We start from the raw sequence: 16,276 nt of genomic DNA, 5'->3' as shown, positions 1-16,276 counted from the left end.
ACACAGACACACCAAGAGAAATATTGAGCAGTGTTACCATCTGGTTGGCTTAATTTAACAAATATAGATTTCTCTTTCGTTTTGAAGAATATTGCCCTCAAGGAAACTTGCTAATCTGAAGAATAAATATGCATCTTAGCCTCACAGAATTAAAAAGCAAAGAGAATTAACAGTATAATTTGTTTCTTCCACTTCTGGTTTCTGCCTCCGAATTTTCCATTTACCATTTAATTCAATTCAGCAACTATTTATTGAGTGCCTACTGCGTAATAGGCACTGGGGATGCCGCTGTGAGTGGGATGAACCCATGCCTCCTATCTGGTGTCTGCTTAGACGTTAGCCACAGGAATGGCTGAAAACAGCCTGTTGACATCTGCATCTCCCACGACCCTTTCACGCACACCTTTATGCATCCCTCTCAGGGCACCCCTGCACCATAAACCACTCAAGGAATGAAACATCCATCGTTGTATTCCTACTGTCCAGCACTGCACCTTATGCAACCCCCACACTCATTAAATACTTGTTTGATGGGTGGATGGATGGGTGAGTGTGAGTTTTCATAAAAAGTAAAGCTTGCTTAGCTGGATGTTCATAGAACATGTAACCATCATGCAAATGAATACTAACTTGCACTCTGCTTTTTTTTTTTTTTTTTTTTTTAGACACAGCTGCTGTGTCACCCAGGCTGGAGTGCAGTGGCATGATCTTGGCTCACTACAACCTCCACCGCCTGGGTTCAAGCGATTCTCCTGCCTCAGCCTCCCAAGTTAGCTGGGATTACAGGCGCCCAACACCACACCCAGCTAATTTTTGTATTTTTAGTAGAGACAGGGTTTCCCCATGTTGGCCAGGCTGGTCTTGAACTCCTGACCTGAGGTGATCCACCCACCTTGGCCTCCCAAAGTGCTAGGATTTTCCCATAGTACTGAGATTACAGGCGTGAGCCACCGCGCCTGGCGCACTCTGCTTTTACTGCATGATATTTGCCTCATTCTTCTTCCTTCATAGGGAGGGTATTAGGGTCTGAGAAATGTAGAGGTGGGTGGGAGAAGGTGGGTCTGTGCTTCTGTGTCTTTGTGTTAAATCTGTCTAACAGAAAGGAAAGGCTTCTTTGATGCTTAAATCACATCCTTGTTATTCAAGTTGTCCCCTACTTCTCCTACGATTTCCCTCTCCATGAATACATACAAAACAGAATGCATATTCATTGAGTTTGAAAAGTACAGGCTTCTCAGTGAAATAAGCCAGTCACAAAAGGACAAGTCCCTTACAATTCCACTTACATGAGGTATCTCGAGTAGTCGCGTTCATCGAGAGAGAAAGTAGAGTGGTGGTTGGTTGTCAGGGGCTGTGGGAAGCGAGACTAGGGAGCTCTTGTTTCATGGGTACAAGTTTCAGTTTTGCAAGATGAAAAGAGTTCTCGAGATTGATTGTACAACAATCTGAATGTACTTAACAGTACTGAACTATACACTTAAAAATGGTTAAGATGGCACATTTTAGGTTAGTGTATTTTACCATAACTTTTTAAAACATAGACTTTTTATAAAAGATTCAGACATGTTTCTTCTTGCCATGTGCTGGGACTTACACCACTAGCTAAGTTTGCCGCAAAAGTTCCATGTTATTCCCCAATGTAGTAAGGAAATTATACAACAAAACCATTAACAGCTGGAATAGAATAGCTTTTTAAAGTTCCCAGAGAAACGGGTCATTTAATCAGCACCTACCTTAGCTTATCCATTTGAAAAATTGGGGTTGGGTGTTTGCTCCCCACCCTCTGTCTCAGCTCTGAGATTCGAAGGAACGCTGAACACCTCTATTTCCCTTCATCGCCGATGTTCCCCACAGGTCACAGTTTGCCGTGGACATGCAGACAACATCCTCCAGAGGACTGGTGTTTCACATGGGCACTAAGAACTCCTTTATGGCTCTTTATCTTTCAAAAGGACGTCTGGTCTTTGCACTGGGGACAGATGGGAAAAAATTGAGGATCAAAAGCAAGGAGAAATGCAATGATGGGAAATGGCACATGGTAAGAGCTGGGGCTGTGTCAGTGTCTCCAGTTGGTGTGGAATTCACTGTTGGAGTCGCTGAAAATAGGAGTCCCAGCATCCTTCCCAGACACGAGGGCGTGGAGTGGGAGAGCTTGTGTGCTTGCAGGCGCTGCGTGCCCAGCATCTCAGTACTGGAGGCTGCAGCACACACATTGCATGGCTGTCATCCTAGACAGTAAAGTCAAGACGGGCTTTACTGATGCTTCTTCCATCCCCTCCAGCCTTCCCCAGGCTGCCTCATGCCCCTTGCCTACTCTCACTCCTGCATCCTGGACCATTTCTCCCCCTTATGGCCAATTTCCAGGCCTCCAGGCCCCTCTCTGGACCTGGAATGACCCTAGCATCTCGGCTCTTGCTTAAAGCCTTTCCAGATTTCAAGAAATACCATTTAAGGCAATAAGGGACCTATTTATTTCTCTAATGAGGCAACTGGACTTCAGAAAATGTAAATGACTTGACAAGGTGCATTCACTTGGTCATTCAGCTGCCTTCCTGGAACACATAAGCAAACAATCCTCAATGTAATGTCAGAGATTGGTAAGTGCTTTGAGAAAACACTAGAGCAAGGTAAGAAAATGAGAGAGCAGGGAGACTATTTTAAATAAGGCAGTAGAGAAAGCCCTGGTACAGCAGGTGGTAGTCACATGAAGTTATGGGGAGGGGGTTCCAGGAAGAGGGAAGAGCAAATAACAAGGACCTGGAGGTGGGAATTAGCTGAATGAACAAAACACAAAGCAATAAGAAATGGAATTAGAGAGGAAGACAGAGCCCAGATCATTTAAGCTTTGAAGGCCAAGCTCCGACTTTGGACTTTATTTGAAAGTGTCTGTAAAGCTTTTAAAGAGTCTTAAAACTCTTGGCCAGGCGCGGTGGCTCATGCCTGTAATCCCAGCACTTTGGGAGGCCAAGGTGGGCTGATCACAAGGTCAGGAGTTCAAGACCAGCCTGACCAACATGGTGAAACCCCATCTCTACTAAAAATACAAACATTAGCTGGGCATGGTGGCATGCACCTGTAATCCCAGCTACTCAGGAGGCTGAGGCAGGAGAATCGCTTGAACCTGGGAGGTGGAGGTTGCAGTGAGCTGAGATCACACCACTGCACTCCAGCCTGGGCGACAGAGCAAGACTCTGTCAAAAAAAAAAAAAAAACTCTTACCTGTACAGATTCATGTATTGTTTAATTCTTTAGCTGAAGACACTGCCAGGGGGCAAGAGTAGCAGCAGGGGGCTCACATAGCTGCTATTGCCTTTGCTTGCAGAGGCTGTGGGGAGGTCAGGAGAAGTGACCACCAGGACACATGCTGAAGGTAGAACCACGCGGCCTTGCTGATAGATCACATATAGAGGGTGAGAGGAAGAGAGGGTCCAGATCACATCCTGTGATTTGGGGCCAGCAATTGAGTCATTAGTGGGCATTTACTGAGATGAAGATGGAGAAGAGGCAGATGTGGCCAGGAGGAGAGCAGTTCAGAGCTGGGGGAGAATGAGGATTTCTGTTGTGAACATCTCAGGGTTGAGTGGCCTGTCAGACCTTCAAGCCCAGGTGTCAGCAGGCAGTAGAGGCCAAAGGTCACAGCTTGGCATATAAATGGAAGTGTCCGTAGTGAATAGTCTCACCACGCCTATGAGATGGCAGAATCCACGCCAGACCCCAGGGATCAGAAATTTTAGCAAAGAGTTTAAACACTCCTCTTGTTTGAAGAGAAGTGTCCTCGTTCTACCTGCTCCAAGAGGCCAGCCCAGGGTGCCACGACTCCAACACACCCCTGTCCCCAGCACTGTATAAACTGTCCCTGCCCCTTTGTTACATGGAGGGGGTTGCCTGTGGCTGTGCCTTTAACTGTTTCTCTTTTGTGTTAAGTTTCCAGATGAATTCTATAATATCTTTTGATTAGTTCACTTCTAAGCAACCTTTTTTTTTCAGTTCCCCTTTTGAGCTCAGTTTGTTCAGTATTTCACATAATCTCACAAAACGATGGTGATAGTGATAACCGGAGGAAAAAATCTCTCATCTTTTGAAGCTATTTGAAGGAGCATGATAACATTTTTTTTTAATTTGGCCACTAATATTTAATAAAATACAACACCAATTGTCAAAGGTAAAAACACAACTCACGTATCTTCCTTACTCTGAAGGTGGTGTTTGGCCATGATGGAGAAAAGGGGCGCTTGGTTGTGGATGGACTGAGGGCCCGGGAGGGAAGTTTGCCTGGAAACTCCACCATCAGCATCAGAGCGCCAGTTTACCTGGGATCACCTCCATCAGGGAAACCAAAGGTAAATAGTTATGTTCAGAGCCATGGTCAGAAACAATTCACCTTATATCATAGGCATAATTGTATGAGATATTCAAAATACTCAACATATGAGAATCTCAAAATACTTTAAATGATTTTTAAGGATCTAATTAATGTTCACAACCACATAAAGCAGGTGCCCATTTCTTAACCCCAAACCTTCATTTTTAAGGTGCAGGTTGAGATGCAGACCCTGAAAGGGTGAAGATAGAGCTTCTCTACCACTTCCTAAACCTGAATCTATTGGCTTCTGCTCCAGGGAATGCAGAAACATAGGTTTTAGGTTATAGACAGAGATTTTTTGATTAACATAATGTGTTCCAAATTACAGTGATTTGTGCCACTTTCACCATTCTTTGCCATAAGGTAAAACATTGGCTTAACTGTTTTCTCTCCATCAAACTATTTATTTTAAATGTGCTTCTGTGGGATCTTTTTATCTCTCGCATAAATGGAAACCCAATATTCTTTACCATAAATAATAGATAACCATGAGAAATAAACATTTGAAAACCAAACACTGTTATTAATGTCAAACTAGGTAGTGTGACCTATGTGTTCTTTGCTTGGAGAAAAAGGTGCTTAACACATAATCAAGAGGGTGTTTAAGACATACTAGCACAAAGCCAAAAGCTGTTCCTTGTCCTCATCCAAACGCCAGAAAGAGAATTGAAAAAGGAATAACTTAATAATGGAATATGTGTTTTAATGTTATTTGATGTCTGAAATAACAAAATTATCTCAAAAACCCAACTTGGGAATGCCAGACGAAGGGAAAGTCGGGACTCCCTCTGTCCCCAGAGAGGAGGGGTGCTTTTCTAGGTTTGTCAAGTTCCAGGCTCTGATGGGGCGCTCTGATGGGGCCACAGCCCCAGGGCTGAGCTCTGTGAGTGCCCTCTCCCTTCCTCTCTCCTACCACCTGCCACAGCGTTAATTGCACTGGGGTTACTTGAGGCAGCCTTGGGCACCTGTCTTTCTTGTCTCAGATTTGCCTTTCCCCCCACCCCACAAAGTTAAGTAAGATGAGCCTATCAACAGCTCAGGTCTAGGGACAGTCCTCCACCTTAATGCAATTTTTGCCCCTTTCCTCCAGACCTGGTGGCACATTTTGGTGTGATGTTTGCTTGCAGTGGGAAAAAAAGGGCCCCAAGCTCAAATCTGGGCCTAGAAATGAGCATAAAGAAAGCAGGTCTCTCCACCAGCTTGGATGCTAGCTGCTTAGGCTGCCCTAGCCTCGACCAGGGCTCAGCCTGGCCCTCTTGGGTTTTGCACTGGGGTTTGGGCCAGAGCTCCAGTGTTATACAATAAAGTATATTTATTGTACCCCAGCAGGCAATAGAGTATTACTTTGCTTTGCTATATGCAGTAACTTATATATATATATCATAAAAATACATACCATATTATCCATTATTTATAATACACATTATATATATAATATACACCACATATTAATTGCTAAGGAGAATTCTCATTGTTAATGTTTGCTTTTCTCAACCTCTGTTCCTATTTTCCTTTTTCTTTTTTTTTGAGACGGAGTCTTGCTCTGTCGCCCAGGCTGGAGTGCAGTGGCACGATCTTGGCTCACTGCAAGCTCCGCCTCCTGGATTCACACCATTCTCCTGCCTCAGCCTCCTAAGTAGCTGGGACTACAGGTGCCCGCCACCACACCTGGCTAACTTTTTGTATTTTTTAGTAGAGACGGGGTTTCACCATGTTAGCCAGGATGGTCTCAATCTCCTGACCTCGTGATCCACCCTCCTCAGCCTCCCAAAGTGCTGGGATTACAGGCATGAGCCACCGTGCCCAGCCCCTATTTTCAACTCAGAGAAATCACAGGATGGGGCAGGATTCAGGTATTCTTTGGCTTTGGATAAATTCTCTTCAAACCACCCTAATCACACCCAGCATCTAACATCTGGGCCAATTAGTAGCACCCCATTGACAATACTCTTTACAGACCAAGTTTCTTTTTGCAGCCCTCTTTCAACCTGAGAGTATAAACCATCTCATGGGCCTTCCCACATATCCTTTTCAGGAGCAGGCCACATCCGATCAGTGTCTGCCTCTGAACACCAGCAGTGCAGTCAGTCCTTAGGGATCAATGCTGGGTTCTGGCCCATCCTGGGGAGTCCTAGCTCTAGGACACAGCTTTTTCATTGTGTAGCATGACAAATCTTAAGAAACTAAAAGTTTCATAGGGAACCCAATCAGTAGTTTACTGTTGATGCTGGCACCGTGTACATTTATCACATCAATATTTTCTCTTTATTTTTATTTATTTATTTATTTATTTTGAGTTGGAATCTTGCTCTGTCACCCAGGCTGGAGTGCACGATCTCGGCTCACTGCAACCTCCGCCTCCTGAGTTCAAGCAATTCTCCTGCCTCAGTCTCCTGCGTAGCTGGGACTACAGGCACCTGCCACCATGCCTGGCTAATTTTTGTATTTTTAGTAGAGACAGGGTTTCACCATGTTGGCCAGGCTGGCCTCAAACTCCTGACCTCAGGTGATCCAGCAGCCTCAGCCTCCCAAAGTGCTGGGATTACAGGTGTGAGCCACCGTGCCCAGCCACCATTTTCTTTTAAAGTTATTATATCTTTATTACCATGTCTGTCTTGTAGGATTCCAGAGTCCTAAAGGCATTCATTCTAGAAGGGAGTCCAGGAGTTTTATTCAGTGAATCTTAAACTTTCTTGAGAATTTTATGAAATTTACAGTCCTTCTCCCCAGGAAAGTGCACACACAGAACACACCTGGTATGTAATGTAGGAGAGCACAGAACCCCACAAGCCTGTTCCTGGGCCCCAGGAGAGGAGTCCCCTATTTCAGCCAGCTCTAGGCAGGCATGGGGCTTCACGCAAGCCCACTGTCGATGCACATTCTGTCTTATTTTAACTCTGCAGCATTCGTGACTTGGTGGTGGTACACTAAGCCCAACAATGTAGGAAGATTTTTTTGCATTTTATTATTTTGGGAACACTTTGGCCTCTTTATTTTTGTCAGCTGCCCTGCATTAAGCTATCACACTGCCTCATGGAACTCTAAGAAGTGGTTTGTATCTGCAAAGAGGCGGTGAAATCTGTGAACTGTAAGATGGAAATTTCCCTTGTTGCTGCTCCGACTGTGAGGACCAGGGTCAGGTCAATCTTCCCTGTTCTTATTCTAGCACAAGCTAGCAAGCTGCACTACCCCCCACCCCGCCTCCTGCACACACACCACTTTGTTAGGTGGCACCTGCAATCTTTGACCACCCACCCAAAATCTGGTATACAGGTTTTTCTTGGCACTGTGGGCAGAGAGCCAAATAGAACAGCTATTAGAAACTGAGTTTGAAGAACCTGACTTGGAAGCAGGAAGAATGAGTCCTACCTACCTTCCCCCTTTTGCTGACAAGCTGCAGTGCCCTTCGCCTTGGCTACCCATGCCTTTCTTGGAGGTGTAGGTAATGAGCTTTCTCTTTTCTGCTTGATTGCAGAGCCTCCCCACAAACAGCTTTGTGGGATGCCTGAAGAACTTTCAGCTGGATTCAAAACCCTTGGATACCCCTTCTTCAAGCTTCGGGGTGTCTTCCTGCTTGGGTGGTCCTTTGGAGAAAGGCATTTATTTCTCCGAAGAAGGAGGTCATGTCGTCTTGGGTAAGGAGCAGTTCTATAGAATTTAAGTCTTTGCGTCTTAAGAACTGTATCCTGTTTTCTTTCATTGTGATGCTTTAACTTTTGCTTTGTTTCTCTTTTGAAAGCTCACTCTGTATTGTTGGGGCCAGAATTTAAGCTTGTTTTCAGCATCCGCCCAAGAAGTCTCACTGGGATCCTAATACACATCGGAAGTCAGCCTGGGAAGCACTTATGTGTTTACCTGGAGGCAGGAAAGGTGCGTAGCAGTCTGATGCCATGGGGAGGGTCTGTGGAAACCAACTTCAGTGTCTGGAGGCCACAGCGGGTCAGGTTTGTAGTAGAGAATGGGATCCAATCTTGTATTTAAGAGCCTTGACTTCAGTGCTAACTTACCATTTTCCTTTAGCAAGTAATTTTATCATCATGTTTTCTGTTCTTAATTTTTAAAACTGGGAAAACTCAAACAAGTCGGGCTGATTTGCAGCTCCTGCACTTGGTTATATGGCCCTAAGGATGTTACTCAAGCTCTTTCAGACTTATCTGCAAAATGTAGATAATAACTCTTATATCTTAAGGCTTTTGTCAAGATTATAGAAATTGCCATATACTCAATTCTTACGGATTCTTTCTTCATCTCTGTGGCCTCATTTGTCCATCACTCACAGGCCTGAGTCAATATCTTATTTTCCACCTCCCAGTTATATCTCTTTCCTTCTCAAAGATGTCTCTTTAAAACCAGATTCTTCTAGGAAGACCCTTAGTTGAGGCCTCGAGTGAAAGATTGATATAATATGCCATTTTCTTTCATCTCCATCCTTCCACAGTTTACTAAATGTGAGGGGAAAAGAATCCCAGAAGAAAATAAAATGCCCAAAATTCCTAGAATACTTTCTATTGTAGTCTTTAATTAAGTCTGAGTAGATCTCTGGTAGCCCAGAGATGCAAGTAACTATCCACTTGCAAGGTGGTTGAGACAATTCTGGCTTTTCAGAGGAGGGGCTGGAGAGAGTCTCTACTGAGAGTCTCTGGGAGGGAATTATTCTCAGGAAAACAAATCAAGACCTGATGACCTTCATAATAGTAGTGACATTGTTTAGCTCAAAAATTGCCTGTGAATAGGCTGTCCCATCTAGCTACGTGCAAATTAAATGTAAATTATTTATAAATACACTTATTTTAGTCCTCTCATTTCATTCCCCTTGATTCAACCCTTGGAAGATCCTGGAGGAGAACCTGATTTAGAAAGCAGAAATGTGGGATTCTGCACAAAACAGACTGCGTGCCTGGCTCCTGATGCGTGCCCAGTGCAAACTCAATCATTTTGCTTGTTTAACGTCTTGCCGTGCATGGAACTATTACAGTTGGCTGGCCCTGGCAGCAGGCTGTAGGCCTCCACCAGTAGCTTTGCCTTCCACATCTCACATATCCTTCCATACAGAGCCACTGTCACGCATTAATTGCTAAGGAGGATTCCAATCAGTAACCTTTGAGTTGAGCTGATGGGGGCGGGGTTTGGATTAGAAGGGAACAACTCATTGCCATTGGCAACGACTTCAGGCCAGGGTCCACCCTGGTTTATACTTGCCTGGAAGGGATGCAGCAGAGAGATCTCTGGAAGCATTGGACCCCATGTGGTCACATGCTTCAAAAGTAGAGGAGGGCCAATATCTAATGTGCACTTAAGCTGTCAGTTGGCCCAGTTTGGGGAGGGCAGATGGCAGGGGAAGGTGGGCTCCACCTGCCTTTCTGAAGGAAATAGGAAAATGCATGTGTGTTCCAGGTCACGGCCTCTATGGACAGTGGGGCAGGTGGGACCTCGACGTCGGTCACACCAAAGCAGTCTCTGTGTGATGGACAGTGGCACTCGGTGGCAGGTATGTTGTCCAGTAGCTGATTGTTCATGCACTAAAACAGGCCCCCTTTCCATTTTGACTTGAACATCCCAAAGGCAGCCTCAGCCCCTCCATCCATAGTACCTGACCAGGGCCAGCCCCCCAGGCTAACGTGTCCATTCTCAACCCCAGCCATGCTTCTGTCACTCATGGTTGCCACCTCCAATTCTCCAGAACTTATCAAATGTTTTATTGTTGCTGTTGTTGTTTGTTTTTGGAGTCCAGCACACTAATAAGCTAGGCTAGTTTTCAAGATAGTATAACATTGTGATTTAGATTTTGGCTCTGAAGTTAGAACAGAGGTCAAATCTTAGTTCCATCCCTTTCCCTGTGTGACCTTGGACAAGTTGCTTAATTGTTCTTTACCTTCAGTTTCCTCTTCTGTAAAATGGAAATAAAAATAGGGTATGGCTCTTAAGGCTGTGGAAATTAAATGGGATAATGTGTGAAAAGTTATTAGCCCAGTGTCTGATATGTAGTCAGTGTTCAGTAATTATCTGTTTTTTGCTAAGGCTCGTTGTTGTGTTATTTTTTTCAACAACCATTTAATATTAATGCAAACTATGTAGACAACCCGAAGAGTAGAGAGCAAGCATTTCCTCTCAAAAAGAATCTGTTATTTTATTAGTTATTTGTGGATATTAGAGATCTATGAACCCATATTGGCTAAAATACCTTTTGTAAAAAGTGGTCTTTTCTTGGCTAATTTTAAAGATAACTACATTGCAATTAGCTGAGATCGTTAACATGAGAGGAATTTTGTGTCGAGAGTCAAAAGAGCTGCCTTTGGCATCAGTTTTCAGAAGTCAGTGTCTTCATAGAAAGTAGCTGAGATCACATGAAATCAGCATGGCCTCTGGACACAGGAGACCAGAGCTTAAATCCCAACTCTTGGTAACCAAGCCATCTTGTCAGGCTCCTCAGTGAGACACATTCTCTTATCTGGGAAATGGGGAACGATCATTTCCTCTTCACAGATTCATTTTAAGGGTAAAATTCATTCATGTATGTGGAAGCACTACCTGGTGTTTAGAGGAAGTTAATTGAATTTATATCTAAGCTGACCAAATTTCTGCAAACAGCACTCCCACAGGTCTAGTATGAAGGAGTTAAAACGAAGTCAATAGTGTAGACATTAAGCAGGGCTCACCTCTGATGATAGACCTAACCGGCCTCCTTTCCCCAGTCACCATAAAACAACACATCCTGCACCTGGAACTGGACACAGACAGTAGCTACACAGCTGGACAGATCCCCTTCCCACCTGCCAGCACTCAAGAGCCACTACACCTTGGAGGTGCTCCAGGTAACTCTTGTCCTAACTTCTATAATGTGTTGCCCTGTGTCAGCTCTGAACATTCACTTCTTAATTAGTGGCAGGGCAGCTCTTGGCTGGACAGTGGAGATTGTGAGGCCCTTTGCACTGGCATGTGGGGAAAGGTAGTTGCTAGAAAGGAGCACTTGTCAGGGCAGCCCAGGCACCATTACTGCTGTTTCCCCTTGCCCCAAGCCTGTAATTTTTTCTCTATTTTTTTTTTTTTTTGAAATGGAGTCTCTCTCTGTTGCCCAGGCTGGAGTGCAGTGATGTGATCTCAGCTCACCACAACCTCCGCCTCCCAAGTTCAAGTTATTCTCCTGCCTCAGCCTCCCAAGTAGCTGGGACTACAGGCACACGCCACCACACCTGGCTAATTTTTGTATTTTTAGTAGAGGCAGGGTTTTGCTATGTTGGCCAGGCTGGTCACAAACTCCTGACCTCCGGTGATCCACCCACCTCGGCCTTTCAAAGTGCTGGGATTATAGGTGTGAGCCACTGCACCTGGCCCCAAGCCTGTAATTTATAATCCTCTCTTAAGAGGTTGCATTAACCTAGAAGCCTGATACCAGCAAAGAGTCAGGAAAAGGATCTGAAAAACTGGTCTCTGTCCTCTTCAGGTATTTAGTTTTACCAGTGAGTTATTAAGCTTTTGGAGACCAGACTGGGAGAATCAGGTAGGCTGCAATGGAGTCAAGTTCAAGACTGGAATGTTGTCTGGGAAGAGGCTTTTCATTCTTCATTGTTTTCGGTCCCTCCAAATACACTGTAATCCGGTTGTTAATTGTATAGGTCTTTCATTACCCATAAAAAGTACCAGTTTAGAGATATTGATTTGGGCAGTGGATTCTCCTCTGAAGAACTTGAAGAGTAGCCTTGTTGCTGATTTATTACAGCAAGTGGAGTGTCAGATGCCTGCCTGAAGTGGAGAGGGCTGAGTGGGCTGAGATGTGAAGTCACTTTAGCTTTCTCCACTAAGACTATCTTTTGCCTGGCATGGTGGCTTACACCTGTAATCCCAGAGCTTTGGGAGGCTGAGGCGGGAGGATCACTTGAGGCCAGGAGTTCAAGACCAGCCTGGGCAACATAGTGAGACCCCATCTCTACAAAAACATTAAAAATTAGCCCAGGGTGGTGGCCCACACCTCTAGTCCTGGCTACTTGGCAGACTGAGGTGGGAGGATTGTGTGAGCCCAGGAATCCCAGGTTTACAATGAGCTGTGATCATACTACTGTACTTCAGCCTGGGTAACAGAGCAGGACCCTGTCTAAAAAAAAAAAATACTATCTTTTAAAATCCAGGGAACAGTCCCTGGACAGTATAAATTATTTACTGACTGCCTCTCCACTTTCTCTTTCAGCCAATTTGACGACACTGAGGATCCCTGTGTGGAAATCATTCTTTGGCTGTCTGAGGAATATTCATGTCAATCACATCTCTGTCCCTGTCACTGAAGCCTTGGAAGTCCAGGGGCCTGTCAGTCTGAATGGCTGTCCTGACCACTAACCCAAGCCTATTTCACAGCAAGGAAATTCACCTTCAAAAGCACTGATTACCCAATGCACCTCCCTCCCCAGCTTGAGATCATTCTTCACTCAGGACACAAACCAGAGAGGTTTAATAGCAAATCTAATTTTGAATTCTGACCATGGATACCCATCACTTTGGCATTCAGTGCTATGTGTGTATTTTATATAAAAATCCCATTTCTTGAAGATAAAAAAATTGTTATTCAAATATGCACAGAATGTTTTTGGTAATATTAATTTCCACTAAAAAATTAAATGTCTTTTAAGGAACATTCTTTTCCACTTGTTAAAAAAATTAAATATATTTTAAAGCACTTTAAGAATATGAAACTTTCATATATGTTAAAGGGTTATAATTTATGGAGTTAAAAAATGCAGTATGGTCCTTAAATTATGATGTTTTATTAGCATAAAACAAGTGGCTTGATGGTCATTGTTAATTGGATTAATTCTTCAGCACTGGTTCAATGTGTTACCTACAACATAGTCTTCTACAGATAATCACTAAGCATATACTGATGAGGGTTTTGTGTGTGTTCAGTATTGCAGCTACAGCGAGGGATAAGAAATAAATTCCTGCCCTTAAGGAATATGCAATCCAATTGGGGAGACATATAATATTCATAAAATAGTAACTTACAAACCAACTGAACTAATGAACCCATTAATTAATGAAGCCCATTGGCTTCCCAATCCTAGCCTTCCCCAGCCTGCTACCAACCAAGTCTAGATTATGATGATCAATTCCTTGAGGGCACAAACTACCTGATAGGGAAGCTGAGATGGATGTAACGCACCATCACTGAAGCTTCATATGGCAAGCTAACCAAAGTCAGTGGGATGGAGGACTCACTTCTAGTTTTATCTACAAAATAATGAATGATGTACTGAACCAATATTATTACCCAGCACCACTTTCCCTAACAGAGAAGACTACACAAGCATTTCCATATCCTCTACATAGTGTTTGTTCATCAGAAGAAAAATAACAAATAATTCTAAAAAATTGGATATGGTAATCCTATGTGGTATCCTTGTAGCTACACACCCTCCACCTTTGAAACTGAGTCACATCCCCTTCAACCCAATGTTCTCTTCTGACTTCCACACTGCAGTCTTGTGGACATGCTTTCTAACCACATCTATACGGAAATTGAATATTCTCCTGGAGAGGTAGTGAGGTCCCCATCATAGGGGTATTCAACAGAGGCTGGGTGGTGGTCCTTAGGGATGCCATGTTGGGTTGGGGGTTAAACTACATGACTCTAAGCTATGTGCTTTCTTGAAATATTGATTTTAAAATGAAAAATTCACCAGGTGATGACCAGCCAGGAACTGAGTCTGCAAGAGGATCATCCATTTTAACACCTGCCTTTGGCAGGTCTACACTAAGCTGGTGGTTCTCTCTTCTGGCTCCCCAGTGTTAACCTAACTGAATCTAAGGAGTTATTCACTGGTGCTGATTATTTGTTAGCACTTCCTAGATTCATTAGAAAGGAGTAGTGACCGGGTGTGGTGGCTCGCACCTGTAATCCCAGCACTTTGGGAGGCCAAGGCAGGAGGATTGCTTGAGGCCAGGAGTTTGAGACCAGCCTGGGCAACATAGCAAGACCCTGTCTCTACAAAACAATAAACAAAAATTAGCTGGGCATGGTGGCACGTGCCTGTAGTCCCAGATACTCTGGAGGTCGAGGTGGGAGGATCACTTGAGCCCAGGAGGTTGAGGCTGCAGTGAACTAGGATCACCCCACTATACTCCAACTTGTCTCTAAAAAAGAAAAAGAAAAACAAAAAGGGCTAGTTTATTCCTCACTGACTAATACCAACGGTTTTCCCCCCATTTCATAAAAGCTTGAAGAACAGCCACCTATCTGCCCTTGCTGAATACAGTTCCAGCCACCAGAAAACAGCAGAGAGAGTCACAGATGAAATTACAGCTGAGGAAAAAGAACACCTTCAGTGTGGCTATTCGCAGACTGTAAATATGTGTTTCCTGAAAAGAATGTCTAGAGCTCCTCAACTGAACTTTCATGAGAATTGTTTGTAAACTATCAAATGCCATACAAATATTGTCACTGGTATCCTCTTCCTGGCTCATAGGCACACACAAATTGGGCCGACCTTGTGAGGAGAGTCTCGGGAGGGACAGCAGGATCTCTGGTAGACGACACTGACCAGTTCACAATGGGTCCACCATTGTTCCGTCTTCGTTCAGTGGATTGGGGACTGGAAACAGTGCATCTCCCTGGGCAGCAGGCACTTCAGGGGCACCAAGTAACTGTAAAGCAATCGTGGGTCTGCACAGGCCTGCCTTCTTCAGCATCCCTCCAGGTGCTGGCTGACCTCATTCCCCAATATGTACGGTTATTGAGTTTTTGCCATGCTCATAATAGCCCTGCACCAGAGGACAGCAGCCCTGGACAGAACTCGCTGACCTTCCCTTCTCTGAGGCGGGACATGGTCCCACTTCCCCACAGAGAACTTGAACTCAGCTCCTTTCTCTACTCTCCCCAACCCCCAAAACTGCTGCACTGAAAACCCCTCACACCTCAGCCTCTGCCAGCCACTCTAACCCTTCTCTTCCGGTTCCCCAGTTCTCTTTTTACTAATTCCACTTGGGCAGGTCAGTGGTAGCCCCCAAAAGGCCCCATTCTTCCTTTGGAATGAGGACTTACAGCATATGGGTAGAAAAAAAATTTTAAATAACCTTTTTTTATTGAATATAAGTGGTATGTGTGTACGTTATAGAAAAATTGGAATATGCAGAGAGGCATTAAAGTCACCTAGAATCTCACCACTCCGAAATCTGTTTGTATGTAGTTATATGTTCATTAGTCTTTTAATTCACATGTATTTTTTTACAAAAATCATGATGATACCATATATATTGTTTTGATGTGGTTTTACAAAGTCTATTGTTTCCTAGGTCTTTAACTGTAGAGCATTTTATTCCATCAATTTACCATAATGTATTTAACCACCTTCCAATTATTCAGTAAGTGGGGTTTTTTCTCTTTTCTTTTTGCAATTACAAGTAACACTAAAATGAAGATATCATGGGATATAAATTTATTTATTTTCTTAAGATAAATTCTTAGAACTAACACTATCAGGTCAAAGGACATAAACATTTTAACGATTGTTATTAGCTATTACCAAATTGTTCCCCCGAAAGTTTATATCTGTATCTATTTACACTCAGAATCATTTTAAGTTTGCCTTAATCCCTACTGCCACTGAATATGGACCCACCAAAGCTTGCCGATGATCTTCAAGATAGGCAGCAGACATTTACATTTATTCAAGCCAGCTTGTAGAGGTCCACCCCATCCAGGCTGATCTGAGCCAAAATCCCATCACCTGGAACAGGTGGTCAGCTGGTGGGTGTTTAGCTCTGATGGGCGATCCTGCAAAACACCTTAGGAGAGGGGGCAGCCTGGTCATGAGCCCTGCAGAACTGGAGCTGGGCCATGGACACAGCCAGGTTTGCAGAATGCGTCACACTCGAGAACACCAAACCGCTGCCAAGCCCGGGCTGTGCTCCCAGAAAGGGTTGGAATAA

At 44.1% G+C, this 16,276-nt stretch overlaps 1 protein-coding gene across 2 annotated transcripts in view; it reads left to right on the top strand.

The window, feature by feature from the left end:
- The window catches only part of LAMA3 (laminin subunit alpha 3), a 271,191-nt gene extending 258,205 nt beyond the window's left edge, over nt 1-12,986 (top strand). For both annotated transcript variants that reach the window (XM_058438557.1, XM_032152640.2), the window contains 7 exons: nt 1,855-2,038; nt 4,200-4,340; nt 7,839-7,998; nt 8,103-8,233; nt 9,758-9,851; nt 11,056-11,175; nt 12,546-12,986. In XM_058438557.1, the coding sequence (XP_058294540.1) occupies nt 1,855-2,038; nt 4,200-4,340; nt 7,839-7,998; nt 8,103-8,233; nt 9,758-9,851; nt 11,056-11,175; nt 12,546-12,691 (976 nt within the window). In that variant the 3' untranslated portion in view covers nt 12,692-12,986. The remainder of the gene's footprint in view (nt 1-1,854; nt 2,039-4,199; nt 4,341-7,838; nt 7,999-8,102; nt 8,234-9,757; nt 9,852-11,055; nt 11,176-12,545) is intronic.
- The last annotated feature ends 3,290 nt before the right edge of the window (nt 12,987-16,276 follow it).

This window comes from Hylobates moloch, unplaced genomic scaffold (genome assembly GCF_009828535.3).
Source record: "Hylobates moloch isolate HMO894 unplaced genomic scaffold, HMol_V3 SCAFFOLD_5, whole genome shotgun sequence".
In the NCBI taxonomy this organism is placed as follows: Eukaryota; Metazoa; Chordata; class Mammalia; order Primates; family Hylobatidae; genus Hylobates; species Hylobates moloch.
This window is presented reverse-complemented; position numbering and strand designations above follow the sequence as displayed.